Raw genomic sequence first — 24692 nt, 5'->3', positions numbered from 1 at the left:
GACCCATGGGGACCAACACATGTCTCATAACCATCCCTATCAGTTCCAATCCAGAAATTCCCAAGACTGGAAGAGTATCTCGCCTGGGGCACTGATCAACCACAGACTCGAGCATCGCATAGAATGCATCCTTCACGGTGAGATCACTCGCCTCAGTCAGAGCATAAACAGAGACCAGGGAAATGATACCCAAGAAGTGACAAATCCTTACTCTCATAATACGCTCATTGACCAGTGTTACCACAATTATCATTGGAATCAGCTCATTGGACAAAGCTACAGCAACTCCTTGGGTATGGTAACCATCAGAGCGACCACCCACCATGATCTCGCCGCAATCCGGTCTCCGAACCTCAGAAAGTGCTGCAATACCGATGTCCAAATGCTTGAGCTCAGATGATAACAAAGACAGGTAATCATCCTCTCTTCAAGAAACGACATTCCAGGCACCCACCCAAAGGGACCGCCTCAAGTTAATCAAAGAAGACAGCTGTCTGGTGGACAACACCTCAGCACCACCCCAACACACACTACCACAATCTGATCCAGGAAGGTTACCCCATTGTTCCCTTCTGTCATCAAAGATTGGGGGTTCCGAAGGCTTTGCCCGAATCCCGTGATCCGGTGAGCTGCTCTGTGAAGGGAAGCTGCACAGTAGGTACTCCCACGGAGTGGGTTTTAGATTTTTTTATGCTTTTGGAATGTTTTGCGGAATGAAGGGTTTTACGGTGGCCGGAGTGCAAATCCTGCCACCAACCTCCTAATAAATAGTAACCTAACTTTGGCAGGCTTTGTTTTTCATCATGCTGGGTGTCCATATCATACACCTTCCTCACCAAGAAACTTGGCGAGGGAGATGGTTTAGTTGCCGACAACTCGACCATGGTACCTGTAAACAAGTCACAGATCTAATCTGACCTGACACAAATGTAATCTGAACAGGTGTGAAAATGCATAAATTTGAATGCTCATTTATGTAATCGATTGAAATCATGATGAAAATGGCAAGGAAAACTGATATTAATCAGTTTGGCTTGCTGAAGTCGCTATTAACACAGAAACCAACACTGGTGTTAATATCAGTTTGAGGAATCCAAGTAACCATTATACACTACCCCATTTGGGTGGTGATCCGTGGGAATGCATTATTGGTTGGTAATCTACAAGTCCTTCATTCGCTGCTTGATGGAGTACTGCCCTCCACTCTGGGCTGGTGCCACTGCCTCACACGTTGCCTTTCTTGATGCGATGGAAAGCTTGGCCCTCAAAAACATTGGAATCTCCCACAACAAAGCTCAGTGAGTGTCTAAGCCTGTTGCCTTCGCATGGCGTTGGTAGTCTCTCTGTATTCGACCGCCTACTTTTTGCTCTTGCACCCTCATCCTCTCTTGACTCTGTCCCTCGCAGGTTTTTGCACGGCACACACAGTCTGCTGCCATCCATCCATTGGAACCATACTCTGTACAGAGCGTTGGTGCTGCCGAAGTAGTTTCCTTGGCTATTGGGCACAATCCTGGACGGGTCGCCACTCCGATGCAGGATACTCGAATGACTCGATCATCCCCAGCAAGCTGGTACTCATTTTGCCGACCTCGGAAGGATGGCAGGCTGAGTCAACCCCCCTGGTGAAGTAATTCAGCAGGCAACGAGGCTTGAACTCAGGACCCTTGGATCCCAAGCTGCCACCCTAACCACTGAGCCAACACCAGGCTTAGTCTGCTGCCAGTCACCCACTTCTTGTTTGACTCACAAAATCCAGGCTCATTGCTCACCTCTACTTATTTGTTCCTCTTTTCTCTCACCCATGGAACCAACTTCCCCAATCTGTTCAGTCCCATTCTTCCCTCCAGGAATTCAAAACAGCTGTTCACCACTACCTCATCCACACTCATCTCTTTTACCCCAAATGACCCCATTCCCAAGCACTCCCTTTTTCCATGTTATTGTAATCCCCCCCCCCCCTTGCTCACCCCTTTTGATTTGATAGTTGGTTGGTTTGTTCCTTTTCTGTTTCATCTCCGCTTCCACCTTCCTTTTCTTGCTGTGTTTTAGCTTGTGTGCAGCTGGTTCACTCCCATGTGTCCTTCTCCCCCTCCCCTTGATCTCATTCTCACTTCTATTCCGCTGTTGGTGTTTCCCCCTTTCCAGTTTGTTTCCTTCCATTCTGCCCTAGCTCTTATGCGAGCCTTGATCTTACATACAAAAAAAATAAAACTCTCATTCCTATCAAACAAATATTTCACACAAAGCAAGCGGGTAAAGGAGAGTATAAATAACTAAACACAGAATGAAGGCAATTTGCTCACCATACAAAAGTGAACAAAATAAATTCACTTTCAAAAAACCAAAATCACCATTTAAAGCAAAAACCTTATCCAAACCACATTGTTTTAAAATTCCAGTAATGGTATCAACATCAAAAGGGTTTAACAAGAAGAGGAACTTTGCCAAAAGAGGCACATTTTCCAAACTCCAACAACACTTCCAGAAAATGGAAAATGTGAGTAAAGCATCGGGTGAAGAATCCCTTCAATCGCAGAGACAAAGACAAAATGACAAAGCAATGAGTTGCGTGCACTCCCCCTCCCCCCAAGCAAGACGTGATTCGTTGAGCCTAATCAAAATGCAAAATGCATGATCTTAGTTGGATTCAATAACTTGCCAGGACAAGTACTGTATTCCGCTTGGATAAGGCAAACTGCAAACAAAAACCAAAGTATATAAACAGGATGCTCAAAAACGGGGAATTGAAAGCTATGTCGATGCAAAGTACGCCAGGTGCATTACTCGTGTTTGTACGCAGAGTAGTGGCTCTTTTCAGCACTCTCGCGATAGTCTTGTAAAGACTGGTACGTGGAGAGCAATAAAAACCAAATTGAAAATTTCCAGATCAAATGAGATACAAAATGTCAAACAAAAAGGCGTTTCCTACATTTTCCTTCAAAAACGCTCGATGTTGATGCACCATCCTCTTGACAGAGCGTTGGTGCTACCAAAGCAGTTTCTTGGCAATGGTAACACTAGGTGGTTTACCATTGCCTTCTTGGCGTTGTTTGTTCGAACTCCATCCTTTTAAAAACTGAGCATCAAGCAAAGAAGCAGGACGTACCATGTATGTTTAAAAAGTCTTTGGTACGACTCGGCCGGGGTTTGAACCACCAACAATCTCCCAGACTCAGCTGACGCTCCAACCATGACACCACAGAGTCTGGTCTTTAAATTGGACTTCGACAAAATGTCTTCTCTTCAAATACAGACTTATGATCGTGCCTCTTCATGAACTAAACCATTTTGTTCCATTGTCATGCTCGATCTCACTTCATACATTGAGCACGTTGGGGGTGCATCCTAAAAACGATGACATTTGACAGGTTCAATGCCAAGACGATTCATTAGATATGGAGGGAGGTTCAAGGTTGATATCGACTTTTTGTGGAACATACAAAATGAAAAACAAAAGTTAGATGTTGAAGTTTCATGCAATTATCTTACCATCCTGAGCAAATTATACAGGATGTGATTTATAAATACCGGTCAAAGCATTTGTGGTTTTTTTGTAGACAAAAATGTTCTCAGTAGAACAACGGCTGGACATGACAATCAAGGAAGGGATGAACGGGGGGGGGGGGGGTTAGGTGGGGGTGAGAAACCTTCAATTAAAAGGGTTCGGTCAAGTTCGGCTAATAGAGATCCCAAAGACCTCAGATGGGGGGAGGGGTGACATGAGATGGTGGTGTACCACTTGCTAAAAGCCCTAGAGGAAAGAATATCATTGAACAGTCTACTTAAGGAAGTCCAACAAACAGGAGAAAAAGACAAACCAGCAAAAGAGCGGAGGTGCACGTATAACCTGGAATTTGGGAGTTTAACCAGGAGGTGATTTGTAAGAGAACAAATGTGCCTGAAAAACTGGGGGAGGGCTGAGGGCTGTATTGAGGAGGGTATTGAGGGCTGACGGAGCTAAAATGGAGGAAGGAAAAGGGGTGTTAGAGGGTGAAGAAAAACTGAAAAATAGGCCAATGACCTGTCTGCAATGTGAGAGCAACAGCCCTTGAGCTTTGGCCTCATCATGGGAGATTCCAATAATGTTAAGCACTTTAGATTCCACAGAATCTTGGAGACACATGTGTTGCTGGAGTTTAGCCCATATGGGAGTGCAGTACTCCATTGAACTATGGACACAGACTTTGTGGACCGAGTATCTACGATTTTCCAAGGAATGACTTTGAACGATGGAGAATGGGAAGTCTGCGGCTGGCTTTAGGGGGCCAGTATTGCCATGTGTTTCATCCAGGAGAGGTCACAGCTGATGGTGAGGTAGACAAGTAAGAGACTGAACGAGTTCCAATCGCTGACCATGGAAATGGATAGGTGGGATCGTTTGACGATCCTTCTGGGGCTACAGGGAGAGACTGAGATTTGCCAGGGTTGAAAAAAATTAAAAAAAAATAAAAAATAATTCATTTAGCAGACCAGCCTCTAATTAATCCCAGATCAAGAGTCACATCTTACACAATGAAGAGAAACAACCAATTGCGATAGCCAGGTATGTTGTCTCATGCCTTGAAGACCACCATCCTTCAAGACTTTACCACAACATAAAGGGCTGACAGGATGGCCTAGTCGTATGCACACTTGCCTCTAAGCTGTCTAGCCTGGGTTTGAATCCCAACCAGGCAATATGCACACCTACACCCTGGTGATTCACAAGCAGGGCGATTCATCAATGTGTCTGCCAGCATTCGTTGGTGGGCATTAACGATCTCATGGTGTCCTTCGTGAAGAGTAGGCAAGCTATCAATGGCACCCTGGCCAAATTCCAACCCTCACCACCAGATGGCATTGCATCAGTGGCACAGCCATGCTCTCAGCCAATGATGCTGCCCCACAACCCTCTGCCACATTTGAACGAAGACGAAGACTATAACATAGCCGTGGCCCTCACACAACAGACGTGACCATTACTACTATAGCGAAGATTGGTTGAGAGTTCCAAATCAAACCTTATAGATAGACTTTTCGCCTTGCTATTTTCATCTATTGACCACACAACATCTAACGCCATCAAGTTTACCATCATGGCTGGGTATTTTCCCCCCACGATATCGAAACAGATCTCATCCAGTTACTACCAAATTTATGGGATAAGTGTGTACATGTAGCATAGCGAGTACTTCGAGAAAAAGGTGTAGCTTCATCAACAATCAACATTCCTGTATTTATTTTTCAATTTTCTAGAATGAAAACTCCATACATCATCCTTTAACTATCCTCATAAAGTCCAAGGAACACGAATTGTAATGCAATCATTGGTGAAAAAAAGGCTATTTCTGACCTCAATGCAACATTGTCAAGATGATGGAGCACGAGTTATGAAAGTTACCTTTAGGTCTTCGACCTCAACAAAAAGGCGCTCATTTGTAGCACGCAGTTCTCTGTTTTTCTCTTCCAATTGTTCCAGCTGAGCTTCCAGCTCAGCTTCAAGTTCTCGGCTACCCATCTGGAATTCTTCCAGCTCTTCGAGCGCGTCCTGAGCACTATTAAACAGAAATGAGAGAGAGCGAGTGATTCTTCAAATGGCTACCAGGCACCAACAATTCACATTTCATCACTTCCGCCACCGAAGACGAAGGAGGTTATGTTTTCACCCCTCTCTGTTTGTTTGTGTGCAGGATATCTCAAAAAGTTGTGGACGGATCCCGATGAAATTTGGTGGACAGGTTGGGTTTTCACAAGGACGAACTGATTAGATTTTATTGTAGATCCGGATCTGATAATCTTTTTCAGTGATTCTTCACCATTGAGCGACGGAGCCAAAAATGAGATATAGCACGATATCTCAAAAAGTTGTGGACGGATTCGGATGAAACTTAGTGGACAGGTTGGGTGTATGACAAGGAAGAATTGATTAGATTTGGGGGAAGATCCGAATCCGGATGTGGATACGAGAATTATTTGATTTTTCAAGTGATTCTTCACCATTGAGAGATAAGGCTCAAAAACGATAGAGTACTGTATAGCATGATATTTCAAAAATGTATTGGGCCGATATGTTCTCGTGGATCAGGCATTATGTGGCAGAGGTATGAGCTCTACCAAGTGTCCTTCTATTTGGTAATGTTCTGAAAAACATACATATACAGCTGAAGAGAGACTAGCATTTACCTGAAGCGTGAAAACAAAAGTACGAGGACCATAAAAAAAGTTGGTAAGTTCACGCTAGTTCACAAAAAGTTCAGATTCAAGTTCTGATAACCTCTCACAGCACAACACCCTCAGAATGAGAATGGCAAGTCAGCCGTCTCAAGTGCATTTTAAGATTGTAGTTGTGAAACTACACACAGCCTCTTTCAAAAGGTGTGAGCCACACTGTGTGTGTTCTTTCTTGGCAGTTTTGTTGGTTTTTTATTTCAGAAGAAAGTCAGTGCTCATAGATCAATAAAACAATCGATAACAAGATTTACAAACATGGAAGAAAGGGGTGGATGTGGATTGGGGAGTTGTAGTGGTCAAACATTGGATGTTCACAGAAGCATTACATGAGGACAAAATAAATCTACTATAGAAATGGCAGTCCTTCTGTCTGTTTGTTTGTAACGAATAAGCTCCGAGACCAGTGAATCGATCTTGATGAAACTTTACACACATATAGATCTAGCATTCAGCTCCAGGATGCGCTAAGTGGCTTTCCATAAAAATGTAAAAAAAATATATATTTTTATATATATATATATATATATATATATATAAATAATTTCAATTAAAAAAAACAAGCAGTCATAGACTGGTACTTACGAAATCGTCAACTTGACCACTGACCTTGTCTAATAAAAGCTGTCTCGAGAGAAGGTAGCGATGCAAACCAGAAGTTTCAAAGATGATTCTGTACAAAACTTTCAAAAATCTAATGTTTTGGATGTTTGACCTCACTGTGACCTTGACCTTTGACCGATTTTGACCAAAATCTAATCAGCGCTCGCCACCTCCCTCCTGAATCACGTGGTGAAATTTGACATCGGTAGCTTCTTCCTTTCTCGAGTTATCTGAATCAAACCATCAAAAATCGAATATTTGACCTTGCTGTGACCTTGACCTTTGACCGATTTTGACCAAAATCTAATCAGCATGAGCAATCACCCTCCTGAATCACGTGGTGTAATTTGACATTGGGAGCTTCTTCCGTTCTCGAGTTATCGTGCCGACAAACAAACAAACAAACAAGCAGTCATAGACTGGTACTTACGAAATCGTCAACTTGACCTCTGACCTTGTCAAAAAAAATCTGTCTCTCGAGAAGGTAGCGATGCAAACCAGAAGTTTCTACGATGATTCTGTATCAAACCATCAAAAATCGTAACGTCGACTGAAGCAAAAATCTCCATTTCTCCACGCAATTATATTATACCTTAACGTAACTCAACGATGCGTCTGCTCGAGCGCACTGCATCATGGGACGACCCGTGACGCGTCGAATGAAATATTTTTTAAACAATCTTAAAACGTCTCCAAAACATCCGATTTTTACCAGAATTTCTACAACCGCGCTTTAATCGTCCGAAGCGATCGCAAAAACCAAAGACAAAATTAAAATTGAAGTTAAAATGAACTCGTAATGTCGAGCGAAGCAAAAATACTCCATTTCTCCACGCATTTATTTAATATTATTTTATCAGTCACAAAACCGTAATATTCGGCCATCCACCAACAATCTTTACATCATCCGATGGCTTAGCGAGTCAGGCATGCGACGATAACCTTTATTGGGATAAAAAATGATTTTAAACACCATCTTTATCGAAAACACCGTCAGCGCGCACACGCAAAACCATAGTGACTCAACGATGCGTCTGCTCGAGCGTGCTGCATCATGGGACGACCCGTGACGCGTCGAGTGAAATATTTTTTATACAATCTTAAAACGTCTCCAAAACATCCGATTTTTACCAGAATTTCGACAACAGAGTTTTAAGTATCCTAAGCGATCGCAAAAACCGAAGACAAAATTAAAATCGAAGTTAAAACTAACTCGTAACGTCGAGCGAAGCAAAAATCTCCATTTCTCCACGTGAATTTACGGAATTATGTTTGACCTCACTGTGACCTTGACCTTTGTCGAATTTTGACCAAAATCTAATCAGCGCTAGCCATCACCCTCCTGAACCATGTGGTGTAATTTGACATTGGTAGCTTCTTCCGTTCTCGAGTTATCGTGCCTACAAACAAACAAACAAACAAACAAACAAACAGAAACGGAAGGCATCAATATACTTACGAAATCTTTAGATTTTGTAAGTAACAAACAAGCAGTCATAGACTGGTACTTACAAAATCGTCAACTTGACCTCTGACCTTGTCTAATAAAAGCTGTCTCGAGAAGGTAGCGACGCAAAGCAAAAGTTTCTACGATGATTCTGTATCAAACCATCAAAAATCGTAACGTCGACCGAAGCAAAAATCTCCATTTCTCCACGCAATTATACCTTAACATAACTCAATGACGCATCTGCTCGAGCGCACTGCATCATGGGACGACCCGTGACGCATCAAGTGAAATATTTTTTAAACAATCTTAAAACGTCTCCAAAACATCAGATTTTTACCAGAATTTCGACAACCGAGTTTTGAGCGTCCGAAGCGATCGCAAAAACCGAAGACAAAATTAAAATCGAAGTTAAAATGAACTCGTAACGTCGAGCGAAGCAAAAATACTCCATTTCTCCACGTGAATTTACGGAATTATGTTTGACCTCACTGTGACCTTGACCTTTGACCGATTTTGACCAAAATCTAATCAGCGCTAGCCATCACCCTCCTGAACCATGTGGTGTAATTTGACATTGGTAGCTTCTTCCGTTCTCGAGTTATCGTGCCTACAAACAAACAAACAAACAAACAAACAAACAGAAACGGAAGGCATCAATATACTTACGAAATCTTTAGATTTTGTAAGTAACAAACAAGCAGTCATAGACTGGTACTTACAAAATCGTCAACTTGACCTCTGACCTTGTCTAATAAAAGCTCTCTTGAGAAGGTAGCGACGCAAAGCAAAAGTTTCTACGATGATTCTGTATCAAATCATCAAAAATCGTAACGTCGACCGAAGCAAAAATCTCCATTTCTCCACGCAATTATACCTTAACATAACTCAACGACGCATCTGCTCGAGTGCACTGCATCATGGGACGACCCGTGACGCATCAAATGAAATATTTTTTTATACAATCTTAAAACGTCTCCAAAACATCAGATTTTTACCAGAATTTCGACAACCGAGTTTTGAGCGTCCGAAGCGATCGCAAAAACCGAAGACAAAATTAAAATCGAAGTTAAAATGAACTCGTAACGTCGAGCGAAGCAAAAATACTCCATTTCTCCACATGAATTTACGGAATTATGTTTGACCTCACTGTGACCTTGACCTTTGACTGATTTTGACCAAAATCTAATCAGCACTTGCCATCACCCTCCTGAATCACATGGTGTAATTTGACATTGGTTGCTTCTTCTGTTCTTGAGTTATCGTGCCTACAAACAAACAAACAAACAAACAAACAGAAATGGAAGGCATCAATATACTTAAGAAATCTTTAGATTTCGTTAAGTAACAAACAAACAAACAGAAACAGAAGTCATCAATGTACTTACGAAATCTTTAGATCTAAATCTTTAGATTTCGTAAGTAAAAAAGGCTTTCGAAAAGTGCGCCGGCGTATTAATCGTAACAAAGGGCTTCATGGTTAAAAATGCTAGGGTTTTTTGAAATACAAAATGTTCATATTCATTGACTTTTTAAAGACACATTCTCCTCCTGTTATTTGAATTATTGAACTGCATGCACATGGCAACAGCGAACTGCAGATAGATCTGCTCATGAAAGAGCCAGGCAAGCGGAGTCAGCTGCAGAGAGAGAGAGAGAGAGAGAGAGAGAAAAGAGAGAGAGAAAAGAGAGAGAGAAAAGAGAGAGAGAAAAGAGAGAGAGAAAAGAGAGAGAGAAAAGAGAGAGAGAAAAGAGAGAGAGAAAAGAGAGAGAGAAAAGAGAGAGAGAAAAGAGAGAGAGAAAAGAGAGAGAGAAAAGAGAGAGAGAAAAGAGAGAGAGAAAAGAGAGAGAGAAAAGAGAGAGAGAAAAGAGAGAGAGAAAAGAGAGAGAGAAAAGAGAGAGAGAAAAGAGAGAGAGAAAAGAGAGAGAGAAAAGAGAGAGAGAAAAGAGAGAGAGAAAAGAGAGAGAGAAAAGAGATAGAGAAAAGAGATAGGGAAAAGAGATAGAGAAAAGAGATAGAGGAAAGAGAGAGAGAAAAGAGAGAGAGAAAAGAGAGAGAGAAAAGAGATAGAGAAAAGAGATAGAGAAAAGAGATAGAGAAAAGAGAGAGAGAAAAGAGAGAGAGAAAAGAGAGAGAGAAAAGAGAGAGAGAAAAGAGAGAGAGAAAAGAGAGAGAGAAAAGAGAGAGAGAAAAGAGAGAGAGAAAAGAGAGAGAGAAAAGAGAGAGAGAAAAGAGAGAGAGAAAAGAGAGAGAGAAAAGAGAGAGAGAAAAGAGAGAGAGAAAAGAGAGAGAGAAAAGAGAGAGAGAAAAGAGAGAGAGAAAAGAGAGAGAGAAAAGAGAGAGAGAAAAGAGAGAGAGAAAAGAGAGAGAGAAAAGAGAGAGAGAAAAGAGAGAGAGAAAAGAGAGAGAGAAAAGAGAGAGAGAAAAGAGAGAGAGAAAAGAGAGAGAGAAAAGAGAGAGAGAAAAGAGAGAGAGAAAAGAGAGAGAGAAAAGAGAGAGAGAGAAAAGAGAGAGAGAAAATAGAGAGAGAAAAGAGACAAAGAGAAAAGAGAGAGAAAGAAAAGAGAGAGAGAAAAGAGAGAGAGAAAAGAGAGAGAGAAAAGAAAGAGAGAGAAGAGAGAGAGAAAAGAGAAAGAGAAAAGAGAGAGAGAAAAGAGAGAGAGAAAAGAGAGAGAGAAAAGAGAGAGAGAAAAGAGAGAGAGAAAAGAGAGAGAGAAAAGAGAGAGAGAAAAGAGAGAGAGAAAAGAGAGAGAGAAAAGAGAGAGAGAAAAGAGAGAGAGAAAAGAGAGAGAGAAAAGAGAGAGAGAAAAGAGAGAGAGAAAAGAGAGAGAGAAAAGAGAGAGAGAAAAGAGAGAGAGAAAAGAGAGAGAGAAAAGAGAGAGAGAGAGAGAGAGAAAAGAGAGAGAGAGAGAGAGAGAGAGAGAGAGAGAGAGAGAGAGAGAGAGAGAGAGAGAGAGAGAGAGAGAGAGAGAGAGAGAGAGAGAGAGAGAGAGAGAGAGAGAGAGAGAGAGAGAGAGAGAGAGAGAGAGAGAGAGAGAGAGAGAGAGAGAGAGAGAGAGAGAGAGAGAGAGAGAGAGAGAGAGAGAGAGAGAGAGAGAGAGAGAGAGAGAGAGAGAGAGAGAGAGAGAGAGAGAGAGAGAGAGAGAGAGAGAGAGAGAGAGAGAGAGAGAGAGAGAGAGAGAGAGAGAGAGAGAGAGAGAGAGAGAGAGAGAGAGAGAGAGAGAGAGAGAGAGAGAGAGAGAGAGAGAGAGACGTCTTACTGCTGATAAATCTGCTCATGAACGAGCCAGGCAAGCACAGTCGGCTGCAGAGAGAGCGTCGCCGAACTGCAAATAGAACGTCACACCGACGGGCGAGAAAAGCACAAAACTCACGTTCCAGCTTTCTAGGTCCGGGTTTTGGCAGGATATCAAGGACAGTTTCCACTGCTGCTAGAAACATTGAGTGGCTCAAGGCCGCCTTCAACTATGACCTCTCTGAGGATTACGGCAGCAAAAAGCCTTCCTTCCATAAATCTGAGGAATAAAAGAAGCCTTCCTAATTTTCTCCATACAACTAATGCCTGAGTCTCACTTGCGTGAGGAAAATCGGGCAAATTTCCCGGGTATTACCGGGTACTTCAGCTCGTCTCACATATAGGAAAAGCTTAGCAAAGGTTTAAGACATAAAAATGAAAAAGATAGATCACGTGAAGGAATGGGAGGCGGCAAGATTGCGATGGGCCTCAACCTTGAATCAATGGAGGGACCACTGTGATTGGAAAGGAACAGGATTGCAATTCCAAAAAGTGTACCTTAACAAAAAAATACATAATAATAATAATAATAATAATAATAATAATAATAATAATAATAATAAATAAAAGGATAAAGGAGTTCTGGTTAATGGAAAGCATGAAATTTGTAAAGTGAACAAAGAGTGCATTGATGGAGTAATGCATTCATATTTGTCGGGCAAGAAAGGGATAGAGGACTAAAAGGAGAGAGAAGGCAAGAGGAAACAACATTTGACAATTTCAAATGTTTCTTTAGCTTCACGTTGCACAAAAATTCCTCCAACTTTTTCCGAAAAATAGAACAATATAATGCAATTGTTCCAAGATAAAGGTGTTTTCATTTATTTCCTCATAAGGCGGTTTACGGCGGGGATGAGCAGCGGCACTGTTTACGGCGTGGGCGAGCAGCCGATGCGGTTTACGGCAGGGGCGAGCAGCCGGCACGGTTTACGGCGGGGGCGAGCAGCGGCACGGTTTACGGCGGGGGCGAGCAGCGGCACGGTTTACGGCGGGGGCGAGCAGCCGACACGGTTTACGGCGGGGGCGAGCAGCCGACGCGGTTTACGGCGGGGGCGAGCAGCGGCACGGTTTACGGCGGGGGCGAGCAGCGGCACGGTTTACGGCGGAGGCGAGCAGCGGCACGGTTTACGGCGGGGGTGAGCAGCGGCACGGTTTACGGCGGGGGTGAGCAGCGGCACGGTTTACGGCGTGGGCGAGCGGCAGCACGGTTTACGGCGGGGGCGAGCAGCCGGCACCGCTTACGGCGGGGGCAAGCAACCGGCACGGTTTATGGCGGGGGAGAACAGCTGGCGCGATTTATGGCGGGTGAGAGCAGCCGGCACGGTTTACGGCAGGGAAGAGCAGCCGGCGCGGTTTACGGCGGGGGCGAGCCCCCAGCACGGTTTACGGCGAGGGAGAGCAGCCGGCGCGGTCTACGGCGGGGGAGAGCAGCCGGCGCGGTTTACGGCGGGGGCAAGCCCCCGGCACGGTTTACGGTGGGGGAGAGCAGCCGGCACGGTTTACGGCGGGTTCTTGTAGTAGTTTTACGTTATTGTGGGAACATGTTCTCCTGGAACGGCCTATGTAATTCGATTATTGAATAAGAATGCTCCAGGCAATTTTAACCAACACTTGCAGAGTTTCAAAACACCTTTTTAAAAAATTTTTTAAAGACTACAAATGCGTCGGTAAAAAAACGTGCCCTTTCCAGATATATGCACACATCCCGTCAGACCGGGGATGAGTGCACTCGCCCTCTGCAGCGGAGATGACGCAACACATGGGCGGAGCATAAAGATGCATGAGGCAAAACGTGAATATGCATGAGGAAAAACATGTGTGCATCATCATACAGATTTTCCATTCAAAGTTCGTTACATCACACATGTTGTAGTTTTAGGTTATGGTGGGTACACGTGGTCGTTTTAGGTTGTTTTTATCTTGCCAAAACGAAGTTTTTGCAAGATATATTGGTCAGCTTGTATTTCTTTTTTTTGTTTTTTTTCTTTGTCTGTAATCACGTATAAAAAAAATCTGCAGAGCACAGTTATCATTAGAAATTTTAGTAACTTCGCATATCAGAGGCCTATAGAGGTCCCTTTCAGCGCATAAAATTTTGAAGGTCAAGTTCAAAGGTCAAGGTCACTGTCGCAAATCAGGGGAGTCGACGAAACCCTTATTTTTTGAGTAATTTTGATCGGATCGTCTTCAAACTTCATGGGAATATAGTTCATGGTCTGGCGCTCAGCTGATTAATTTTTGGTGGCGATTGGCCTTGACCTTCATGGTTCGCGCCGAAGGTCAAACATATTTGACCCCAAGGTCAAATTTTCAAGTTTTAGGAAACATATCGTGTAGTACCTCAAATTGAACACCTCGATGAGTGCTTTATAGATATGTCAAGCTTGAGACATTATGACATCATTTGGTGACGTTATGAGGCAAACGCCTATTTTTCATGGTTACTCTGTAGAACGATTCTCATCGGAATCTCTCGTAGGCAGATATTCCTCAAGGAGTCACTCCTGGTGGATAGCAGCTCTGTTCACCTCAGTGTGACCTTATAGAAGTCACACGTGTCACCTTTTGGCAAGATACGGGTCACCCTGCGGGTGACATTGGTTTATATATTTTTTTAGTCGTTTTGAAAACAAAAAGTTATTTCACCTGAACATCCTTTGCTGGGAAGATCATTTTCAGTTCGTACAGCATTTTGTTATTATAAAAAGTGAATACTAAATACCACATACCTTCCCAGGACTTTCAATATGTTTTATAAATGGTGGTGGGGTGTCACACTCATGTGTAATGGAGTGGTTTCCCGGAATTGCCCTCGCTCCAGTGTAAGCCAGAGCATTCACTACCCCTGTAAACTATCACGTCATGTAATGAAGCGGGTTACCGGAATCACCCTCGCTCGTGGTGCAAACCCAGAACATTCGCTCGTCTACCTGAGTTAAACTCACGCTCATGTGTAATGGGGCGGTTACCCGGAATTACCCTCGCTCCAGTGTAAACCAGCACATTCACTACCCCCACATGTTCTCTGCTAATTTCTTTACTTAGTGGATACTGGACTTGTAAACGCCACAACATCTGCCGAAAATAGCTCATCTGGCACCCTCTGTTGTGCTCGTGACAATTTTGATTTGATTACATTTCCTGAATCAGGTGGGTTTTCGTTATATTGGATCACGAGTGTCCTTTATTTATTTATTTATTTGTCTGCCCATTTTCATATCCATCTATCCTGTCGTTGGATTCTCCGTTTTGGTTGTCGCGTGTCTTCTTCTAATGGACTGTTATTCCATAAAAAAAAAACACTTTTGGTGTGGTGACTGAACATTTCAGACTTAGCACGTGAGAAACCATTTTGGCACGGCTCGAAAGGCAAATACCCAGGGAAGGTTAAATTGGTAATGTTTTCTTAAAAGAGATCAACGGAATTAACAATTCTAACCAAATCCTCCAGCAGGGGTCAGTGAACATGTACAATGCCACATGTGGCATGTACAAGGGGAAGTTGCAAGTTGTCATAAATAAATGAATTTTAACATATTGACAAGTCTGAAGATGACGATGGTTCACGAGCGGTATTTAACGATGTAGATTGTTTCAGACGTCAAGGATGAGACAATGTGATAATGTTTGACCAAGTTATAAAAATGATCAACATGATGTGGTACAAGTGACAGGTTATTAGCTGCAAAATGTCGAAAACCCGGTTTCGTTCAACAACTTTCAAAATTTGACCTTTGCATAACCTTTAAAGGTCACAAAAAATTGTTGTGGACATTAAAATAAGGAAACAGGATACGTGCTATAGCTTATTGGAGTTCGTTAATCGAAGAAGGTCGAAAATCCGGTTCGATTCCCACAACTTTGAAAACTTGACCTTTGTGAACATTAAAGGTCAAAGGTCAAGGATTATGACCTTTGGTGCAAAACTTCCTCTGGAACATTCTAGGAACAATACTAGAGGGGGAGCACTCGGGAGAGTGCAAAACCTCCGCCGCCAATACTGCTGGGTCACTCAAGTGAACCTTATATCTTATTAAATATGACAACAGTGCTGACAGTTATAGTTCTTTTCTCCATTTTTTTTTGGGGGGGAGGGGGTTGGAAATCACTTAAAACATGTAGAAATGCAAAAAAAAGAAATCGAAATTTTGTTGAAAAAAAAAGTTGCAAAACATTTTTTTTTTCTCTAACAATTTTTTTTTTGGGGGGGGGGGTTGGAAATCACTTAAACATGCAGAAATGCAAAATAATATTAAAAAATTCTCTAACAATTTTTTTTTTGGGGGGGGGGACCAAGTCCAAAATTTAATGGCATGATCCTTGGACCATACCTAACCCCCCACCACGTTTCGTCAAAATCCGTCGAGGAGTTTTTCCGTAATACTGTTCACAAACAAACAAACAAACAAACAGAAAGGGGTGAAAACAGCAACCTCCATCCATCTTCGAAGATGGCAGAGGTTAATAATGTCATATAGGCTACATGGCATTTCAGACTCCTCAGATTATCCACACTTTGATGAAATCAGCGTAAAAACAAACTTGAAGGGGGCGCCACGGGCAAGGTGTTCGAGATAGAGCAGAATGGTTTCAAGACTTTAGGTGGGGAATGACCTCAAGATTATGCATAAAAAATATTGTCATCCAAGCTCTCAAAGTTTAGGCGGTCGTATGATTTTTATGTCAAAATTCGAGATTTTCTAAGTTCGTGACCTTGTGACCTTGACCTTGGGACGAAAATGAAAAATCGAGCTCCGTGGGGCTATGCAGGTGCCATTGGGCTAACCAAATACCAAAACCCCTGTCAGATTCGACAAACCCCCAAGGAGAAGATGCAAATTGAAATCGGCTACCCCCTAAAAACACGTTTTTTGAGCGTGGCTCCGCCCATAATGGGCGCACCACGCCCATTCTCAGGAAAACACAACTCGATCATGATGTAAACCTCCCACCAAAATTTTATCAGGATCGGATCAAAACCGACGGAGCTATGCTCAGGACAGACAGACAACAATAACGAATATAGTGGTCACTTACTTTTTTCGTGAAAATATTTTTTCGTGAAAATATTTTTTCGTGAACCAATTATTTTTTTTCGTGAAACAATTATATTTGCATTGAGAACACTCCAATCCCTATGCCAGTCACACTTTTCTGATCTCCACTCCTTTTGCACCCGGTTAACTTATTCAAAAATACCTCGTAAAAAACGACCATAGGAGTTAATCACATAATCATGGTCATGATGTGTTAGCATTGCACCCCATCTGGATGAAATGGGTTGAGAAACAAATCAGCATGTTGGAATAGCACTTCAATTCCATAGAATCACGGCATGATTTTCTCATGACGAAATTACAGAAACCTCGGAATGGGTCGTTTCAAAAATACGGATTTCTGTGCACATGCAGAAGAGTTTCACCCAAGCATGTGGTACTTTTAGGTTATGGTGGGTACGTGTAGTCGTTTTAGGTTAGATGGATACGTGTAGTAGTTTTAGGTTAGGATGGATACGTGTAGTAGTTTTAGGTTATGATGGGTAGGTATAGTAGTTTTAGGTTAGATGAATACGTGTAGTAGTTTTAGGTTATGGTGGGTACGTGTAGTAGTTTTAGGTTAGATGGATACGTGTAGTAGTTTTAGGTTATGGTGGGTACGTGTGGTAGTTTTAGGTTAGATGGATACGTGTAGTAGTTTTAGGTTAGATGGATACGTGTAGCAGTTTTAGGTTAGATGGATACGTGTAGCAGTTTTAGGTTTGATGGATACGTGTTGTAGTTTTAGGTTAGATGGATACGTGTAGTAGTTTTAGGTTATGGTGGGTACGTGTAGTAGTTTTAGGTTATGGTGGGTATGTTTAGTAGTTTTAGTTTATGGTGGGTTTGTGTAGTAGTTTTAGGCTAGGATGGGTACGTGGAGTATTTTAGGTTAGGATGGATACGTGTAGTAGTTTTAGGTTAGGATGGATACGTGTAGAGTTTTAGGTTATGGTGGGTAGGTGTAGTAGTTTTAGGTTATATGGATACGTGTAGTAGTTTTAGGTTATGGTGGGTACGTGTAGTAGTTTTAGGTTATGGTGGGTACAAGTAGTAGTTTTAGGTTAGATGGATACGTGTCGTAGTTTTAGGTTAGATGGATACGTGTCGTAGTTTTATGTTTTGATGGGTACGCGTGGTAGTTTTAGGTTTTGATTGGGTACGTGTGGTAGTTTTAGGTTTTGATTGGGTACGTGTGGTAGTTTTAGGTTTTGATTGGGTACGTGTGGTTGTTTTAGGTTATGGTGGGTACGTGTGGTTGTTTTAGGTTATGGTGGGTACGTGTGGTTGTTTTAGGTTATGGTGGATACGTGTGGTTGTTTTAGGTTATGGTGGATACGTGTGGTTGTTCTAGGTTTTGATGGGTACGTGTGGTTGTTTTAGGTTTTGATGGGTACGTGTAGTAGTTTTAGGTTATGGTGGGTACGTGTAGTAGTTTTAGGTTAGGATGGGTACGTGTAGTAGTTTTAGGTTAGGATGGATACGTGTAGTAGTTTTAGGTTAGGATGGATACGTGTAGTCGTTTTAGGTTAGATGGATACGTGTAGTCGTTTTAGGTTATGGTGGTTACGTGTAGTAGTTTTAGGTTAGATGGATACGTGTAGGAGTTTTATGTTTTGATAGGTACGTGTGGTAGTTTTAGGTTTTGATGGGTACGTGTGGTAGTTTTAGGTTTTGATGGGTACGTGTAGTAGTTTTAGGTTAGATGGATATGTGTAGTAGTTTTAGGTTAGATGGATACGTGTGGTAGTTTTATGTTTTGATGGGTACGCGTGGTAGTTTTAGGTTTTGATTGGGTACGTGTAGTAGTTTTAGGTTAGATGGATACGTGTAGTAGCTTTTGGTTTTGATGGATACGTGTAGTAGTTTTAGGTTTTGATGGGTACGTGTGGTAGTTTTAGGTTTTGATGGGTACGTGTGGTAGTTTTTGGTTAGATGGATACATATCGTAGTTTTAGGTTTTGATGGATACGTGTAGTAGTTTTAGGTTTTGATTGGGTACGTGTGGTAGTTTTAGGTTATGGTGGGTACGTGTGGTTGTTTTAGGTTATGGTGGGTACGTGTGGTTGTTTTAGGTTATGGTGGGTACGTGTGGTAGTTTTCGGCAAAGGTGGGGCCGTGTAGTTGTTTTAGGTTATGGTGGGTACGTGTGGTTGTTTTAGGTTTTGATGGGTACGTGTGGTTTTTTTAGGTTATGGTGGGTACATGTGGTAGTTTTAGGTTTTGATGGGTACATGTGGTTGTTTTAGGTTAAGGTGGGTACCTGTGGTTGTTTTAGGTTATGGTGGGTACACAGGGTCAGATTGCGGGAGAGTGTGTCGGAGTGGTGCTGAGGTGTCGTCCACCAGACGGCGGTCTCCTTGGGATAACCTGAGGCGGTCCCTTCGGGTGGGTGCCTGGAATGTCCTATCCCTAAGAGAGGATGATCACCTGTCTGTTATCATCTGAGCTCAAGCGTTTGGACATCGGGATTGCAGCTCTCTCTGAGGTTCGGAGACCGGATTGCGGTGAGATAATGGTGGGTGGTTACACCTACTATTGGTCTGGTCGCTCTGATGGTTACCATACCCAAGGAGTTGCTGTAGCTGTGTCCAATAAGCTGACCCCAATGATAATTGAGGTAACACCGGTCAACGAGCTTATTATGAGATTAAGGATTCGTCACTCCTTAGGTGTCATTTCCCTGGTCTCTGTTTATGCTCCGACTGAGGCGAGTGATCTCACCGTGAAGGATGCATTCTACGCCACGCTCGAGTCTGTGGTTGATCAGTGCCCCAGACGAGATACACTTCTAGTCTTGGGGGATTTCAATGCTTCGACTGGAACTGATGGGGATGGTTATGAGGTGTGTGTTGGTCCCCATGGGTCAGGAACTATGAACCAGAATAGCACTAAGTTCCTTGACTTTGCAAGAAGTCATGGACTTAGGGTGGCAGGTTCATGGTTTCAGCGCCCACAAGCTCATCGCTGGACTTGGTATTCCAACACTGGCGGTGTGGCAAAGGAGATTGACCATGTCCTCATTGACGGTCGTTGGAGGATGATCCAGAACTGCAGGGTCTACCGGAGTGCTCAGTTCCTCAGTACTGACCACAGGCTTGTTGTAGCAACTCTAAAGCTGCACCTTAAATCCTGGAGAATGGTACCATCCCAGCCTAGGCTGGATGTTGGCAAGCTCAGGGATGAGAGAGTAGCTGAGGAGTTTGCGAACAGGCTGAGTGGACACTTGGGGGGGGGGGGTCTGGGTGCTTTGGGGGGTCCTGAAGAGTTGTGGAGTACCTTCAAGACCACCGTCCTTGATGTTGCCGGTGGATGTCTTGGAACTCACCGCAGGGCAAAGAAGAATTTTGTCTCTCAAGGGACACTGGATACCATTGACCAGAGTCGCAGGGCCAGGCTGAATGGCAGAGCTGAACTGTTCAGGGAGCTGAGGCGTAAAACTGTACGTGCAATGAGGGTGGACAAGGAGGCCTATGTGCGAGGAATCTGTGAGGGGGTAGAGCATCACCTGTGGACAGGTGATTCTCGTCCCCTTCCAAGGGAATTCGAGCATTGCGTTCATCCAAGCCCATCCCTCGGAGCACTGCAGTTAGAGCAGAGAGTGGTCGGCTCTTGACAGAGGAGTCTGAAGTGAAGGCCCGCTGGGCCGGTTACTTTGAGCGGTTGTACCAGGCTGATCCCCAAGCTGTCGAGTTGGACGTCAAGGGTGTTACAATCCCTGTTGCTGACCCTCGAATCAACTGTGGTCCACCTTCGCTTGGGGAAACACGGGCTGCGGTGAACCAGTTGAAACAGGGCAAAGCTCCAGGGATCTGTGGCATCCATGCTGAACTTCTCAAGACTGGTGGAAATGCTGCACTCGTGTCGTTGCATGCAGTTTTGTGCTCTGCCTGGAACACAGGCATCATCCAACTGATTGGAAGAGGGGCCTTGTTGTTCCTCTCTGGAAAAGGAAGGGTGATCGCCAAGATTGCAACAACTACCGAGGGGTGACGCTGCTCTCATTGCCGGGCAAGGTCTTTGCTCGGATAATTCTTGATAGGGTTCGCCACCATCTGCTTGAGCACCAGCGTCCAGAGCAGTCAGGCTTTACACCAAAGAGGTCAACGATTGACCGTATCCTTGCTCTTCGTATCCTCACCGAAAGCAGGCGAGAGTTTCGGCAGGGGCTGCTTGCAGCCTATGTTGATCTCTGTGAATCGGGATGTCCTCTGGAGGATTATTGGTCTTCGTGGGGTGCCACCAAAACTGATCGATCTGATGTCTGAACTCTACTCTGGTACTGAGAGTGCTGTGAAGTGTGGTGGTACCATCTCTGACTTATTTCGAGTTGTTACTGGAGTTCGTCACGGGTGTGTACTGGCCCCCACACTTATCAGCACTTGTATGGACTGGATTTTAGGGAGGATGTCGGAGAGATCAAGCTGCGATGCATCGTTTGGGAATGTCAAGATCTCGGACCTTGGTTTTGCAGACGATGCAGTCATCTTTGCAGAGACTTTAGATATCCTTTTGGGGGCCCTCGAGGTGCTGAATGAGGAGTCGGAGCCGCTGGGATTACGGGTTTCTTGGGTCAAAACTTATATCCAGGCTTTCGGTGACATCTTGGATGCTGCTGTCCTGTCTGTGTCTGTTTGTGGTGAGGATGTTGAGGTCCTGGAGAGATTCACTTACCTTGGCAGTGATATTCATGTCTCTGCTGGTTGTTAGTCAGAGGTCAATAGACGTCTGGGTCGGGCCTGGGGAGTCATGGATTCACTGGATCATGGGGTGTGGCGCTGCCGGTACCTGTGCGGGAGGACGAAAGTCCGAGTCTTCAGGTCCTTGATACTTCCAGTCTTGCTCTATGGATGCGAGACTTGGACTCTGACCAAGGATCTGAAACGGAGACTTAATTCCTTTGGTACCAGGTGTCTTCGGAGAATCCTTGGCTATCGCTGGTCGGACTTTGTGTCCAACGAGCGGTTGCTGAGAGAGACTCGGATGAGATTTGTTACCTGCATAGTCCGTGAGCGTCAGTTGCGGCTGTATGGGCATGTGGCTCGTTTTCCTGACGCTGATCCTGCTCACCAGATTCTCTCAGAGAGGGAGTCTTGTGAGTGGAGGAGGCCAGTGGGTCGACCAAGTGCCTCGTGGTTGCAGCAGGTTGACCATCATCTCAAGGAGATGGGGATGGGCCTGGCATCTGCCTGGGGGATGGCCAGACAGAGGCCCCTGGAGTATCGGCGGAAAGTGGATGCAGCGACGCACTGTTCTGGCACATGCTCCCATACTTGACCCTGGGTACACGTGGTAGTTTTAGGTTATGATGGGTACGTGTAGTAGTTTTAGGTTATGATGGGTATGTGTGGTAGTTTTCGGTTATGATGGGCATGTGTTGTAGTTTTAGGTTATGGTGGGTATGTGGAGTAGATTTACGTGATGATGGGTATGTGGAGTAGATTTACGTTATGATGGGTATGTGTAGTAGTTTTAGGTTATGATGGGTACGTGAAGTAGTTTTTGGTTATGATGGGTATGTGTAGTAGTGTTAGGTTATGATGGGTACGTGTCGTAGTTTTAGGTGATGGTGGGTACGTGCAGTAGCTTTACATTGTGGTGGATGGGTATGTCGTAGTTTTTGGTTATGTTGGGTGGGTATGTGTGGTAGTTTTTGGTTATGGTGGGTGGGTATGTGTAGCAGTTTTAGATTATGGTGGGTGGGTATGTGGAGTCGTTTTACGGTATGGTGGGTGGGAATGTGTAGTAGTTTTAGATTATGGTGGGTGGGTATGTAGAGTTGTTTTACGTTATGGTGGGTGGGTATGTGGAGTAATTTTACGTTATGGTGGGTGGGTATGTGGAGTCGTTTTACGGTCTGGTGGATGGGTATGTGTAGTAGTTTTAGATTATGGTGGGTGGGTATGTAGAGTCGTTTTAAGTTATGGTGGGTGGGTATGTGGAGTAATTTTACGTTATGGTGGGGGGGGGGGTATGTTGTCGTTTTATGTTATGGTTGGTGGGTATGTGGAGTAGCTTTACGTTATGGTGGGTGGGTATGTGTAGTAGTTTTAGATTATGGTGGGTGGGTATGTGGAGTAGCTTTACGTTATGGTGGGTGGGTATGTGTAGTAGTTTTAGATTATGGTGGGTGGGTATGGGGAGTAGTTTTACGTTCCCGGTGAGTGGGTACGTGCAGTAGTTTTACATTATGGTGGAAGGTTATGTGTCGTAGTTTTTGGTTATGGTGGGTGGGTATGTGTTGAAGTTTTAGATTATGGTGCGTGGGTATGTGGAGTGGTTTTACGTTCCCGGTGGGTGGGTACGCGTAGTGGTTTTAGAATATGGTGGGTACGTGCAGTAGTTTTACATAGTGGTGGATGGGTATGTCGTAGTTTTTGGTTATGGTGGGTGGGTATGTGTCGTAGTTTTTGGTTATGGTGGGTGGGTGTGTCGTAGTTTTTGGTTGTGGTGGGTGGGTATGTGTCGTAGTTTTAGATTATTGTGGGTGGGTATATGGAGTCGTTTTACGTTCTGGTGGGTGGGTATGTGGAGTCGTTTTACGTTCTGGTGGGTGGGTATGTGGAGTAGTTTTACGTTATGCTGGGTGGGTATGTGGAGTAGTTTTTGGTTATGGTTGGTACAAATTGCAATGATAGGTCATATGGAGTACATATCGTTGCATCAAGTCGTTTGGTTCCTGTATTCATATCAAGTCATGCAAGAAATGCAAGTTCCCCAAACAAAGTGTCAAGCAACCATTTATTAATTGGTTCAAGTAATATTTTTTACTTCCAGGCGAGTGAAAAAAAAAAAGGTTTGTGGGGCTGAGGCATCCAAGGTGCAAAGCACGTTGGCAAAGTTAGGTGCAAATCTGGCCAAAAGGACGTTCCGAAGGGTACCCGAGTGAAAAGGGGTGTGACATGTACGAACTGTACATAGAAAAATAACACAAGAGCGGGAACGAAAGGCACCACCAGGAGGGAGGGAGGACAACACCAGGAGGGAGGGCAACACCAGGAGGGAGGGCAACACCAGGAGGGAGGGAGGACAACACCAGGAGGGAGGGAGGGCAACACCAGGAGGGAGGGCAGCACCAGGTGACTGGGTCATTTAAACAGATTAGCGTATGAATGCCGGTGTACGGCTGGGGAGATCGAGTGAGCCCTTTAAGGAGGGAGAAGGGTGAAGCGGGACGAGACTTCGGCACCCACCTCTCTTTATACTTCAGGGCAAGATTCTTCCAATAGGCCAACTCTTCCTCTTGTGATGCGAAGTCAATAATCTCGACGTCATCCGTCATCATGGTGAGAGATTCAGTAACCGGGAAAAAAAGACTGAGAACGAGGCGGAGCTGATGAGCAGGAGGTCGATTTCACACAATTACGCACAGAAGGAGCAGCGACGCAGAAACGGAAGACTCATTCCTCGGATCACCGACTTACCTCGAACCAGTCACACTCGGGCCACAGTTGGCACCGCCGTGACCTCAAGCCAAACGCCGAACTCAGCCACGTCTACGCTCGCATCCCGCGGCCCACAGGGCGAAGCGGCGACGAACAGGCACACGGACCGACACAAAAAACAACAACAACAACAACCAGCGAACCCTTTGTTTGGCTAATAAACGGCGGTTGGAGGTTCGAATGAAAAGAAAAAGCTAATCCATCGAGTATGATGAGAGACTGTGCGAACGACGCATCGTGAGGTTCCGCCTACACCCGGGTCCGGTGAGCGTGACGCAACGTCACAGGTCACGTGACGTCTTACGGCGCCTGTTTCCACCCAATCCCATCTTTACTCGAGCTCGTCGATGGCCCGAGATTTGAAAAATATAACGGTTGGTAGTCGGGCCAGGGAAATTTACGTCACTCGTTACGTCAGCCAATAAGTCACTGCTCTTTGGGCGGGTACTAATGACGTTTCGTCGGACGATTCGGATTTTAGTCAGACGTACGTCATGCGGTGTCTTGTTACCAGGGCAACCGAAAATATGCTAAAATTAATACGTGGACATATTTCTTCACTGACTCACAGATTTCTCATTCGAGCTGATAGATATTTAATCGCAACTTCTTTGTGAGGAAAATAAATTGGAAAAGCCGCATTTAATATTCGATT

General features: G+C 44.2%; 1 protein-coding gene across 3 annotated transcripts in view; it reads right to left on the bottom strand.

The window, feature by feature from the left end:
• The window catches only part of NDEL1 (nudE neurodevelopment protein 1 like 1), an 83452-nt gene extending 59067 nt beyond the window's left edge, over positions 1-24385 (bottom strand). The window contains exons 1-3 of one of the 3 annotated variants that reach the window (XM_085887864.1): positions 24017-24384; positions 23786-23908; positions 5384-5537 (exon numbers count right to left, since the gene is read on the bottom strand). In XM_085887864.1, the coding sequence (XP_085743990.1) occupies positions 5384-5537; positions 23786-23877 (246 nt within the window). In that variant the 5' untranslated portion in view covers positions 23878-23908; positions 24017-24384. Of the gene's footprint in view, positions 1-5383; positions 5538-23785 lie in introns of all 3 variants that reach the window. The other 2 variants (XM_085887872.1, XM_085887857.1) reach the window with 2 other exon arrangements.
• Positions 24386-24692: the final 307 nt, after the last annotated feature.

Source organism: Eptatretus burgeri, chromosome 1 (assembly GCF_056783735.1).
Source record: "Eptatretus burgeri isolate ZD-2024b chromosome 1, Ebu_testis_v1, whole genome shotgun sequence".
Taxonomy (NCBI): Eukaryota; Metazoa; Chordata; class Myxini; order Myxiniformes; family Myxinidae; genus Eptatretus; species Eptatretus burgeri.
This window is presented reverse-complemented; position numbering and strand designations above follow the sequence as displayed.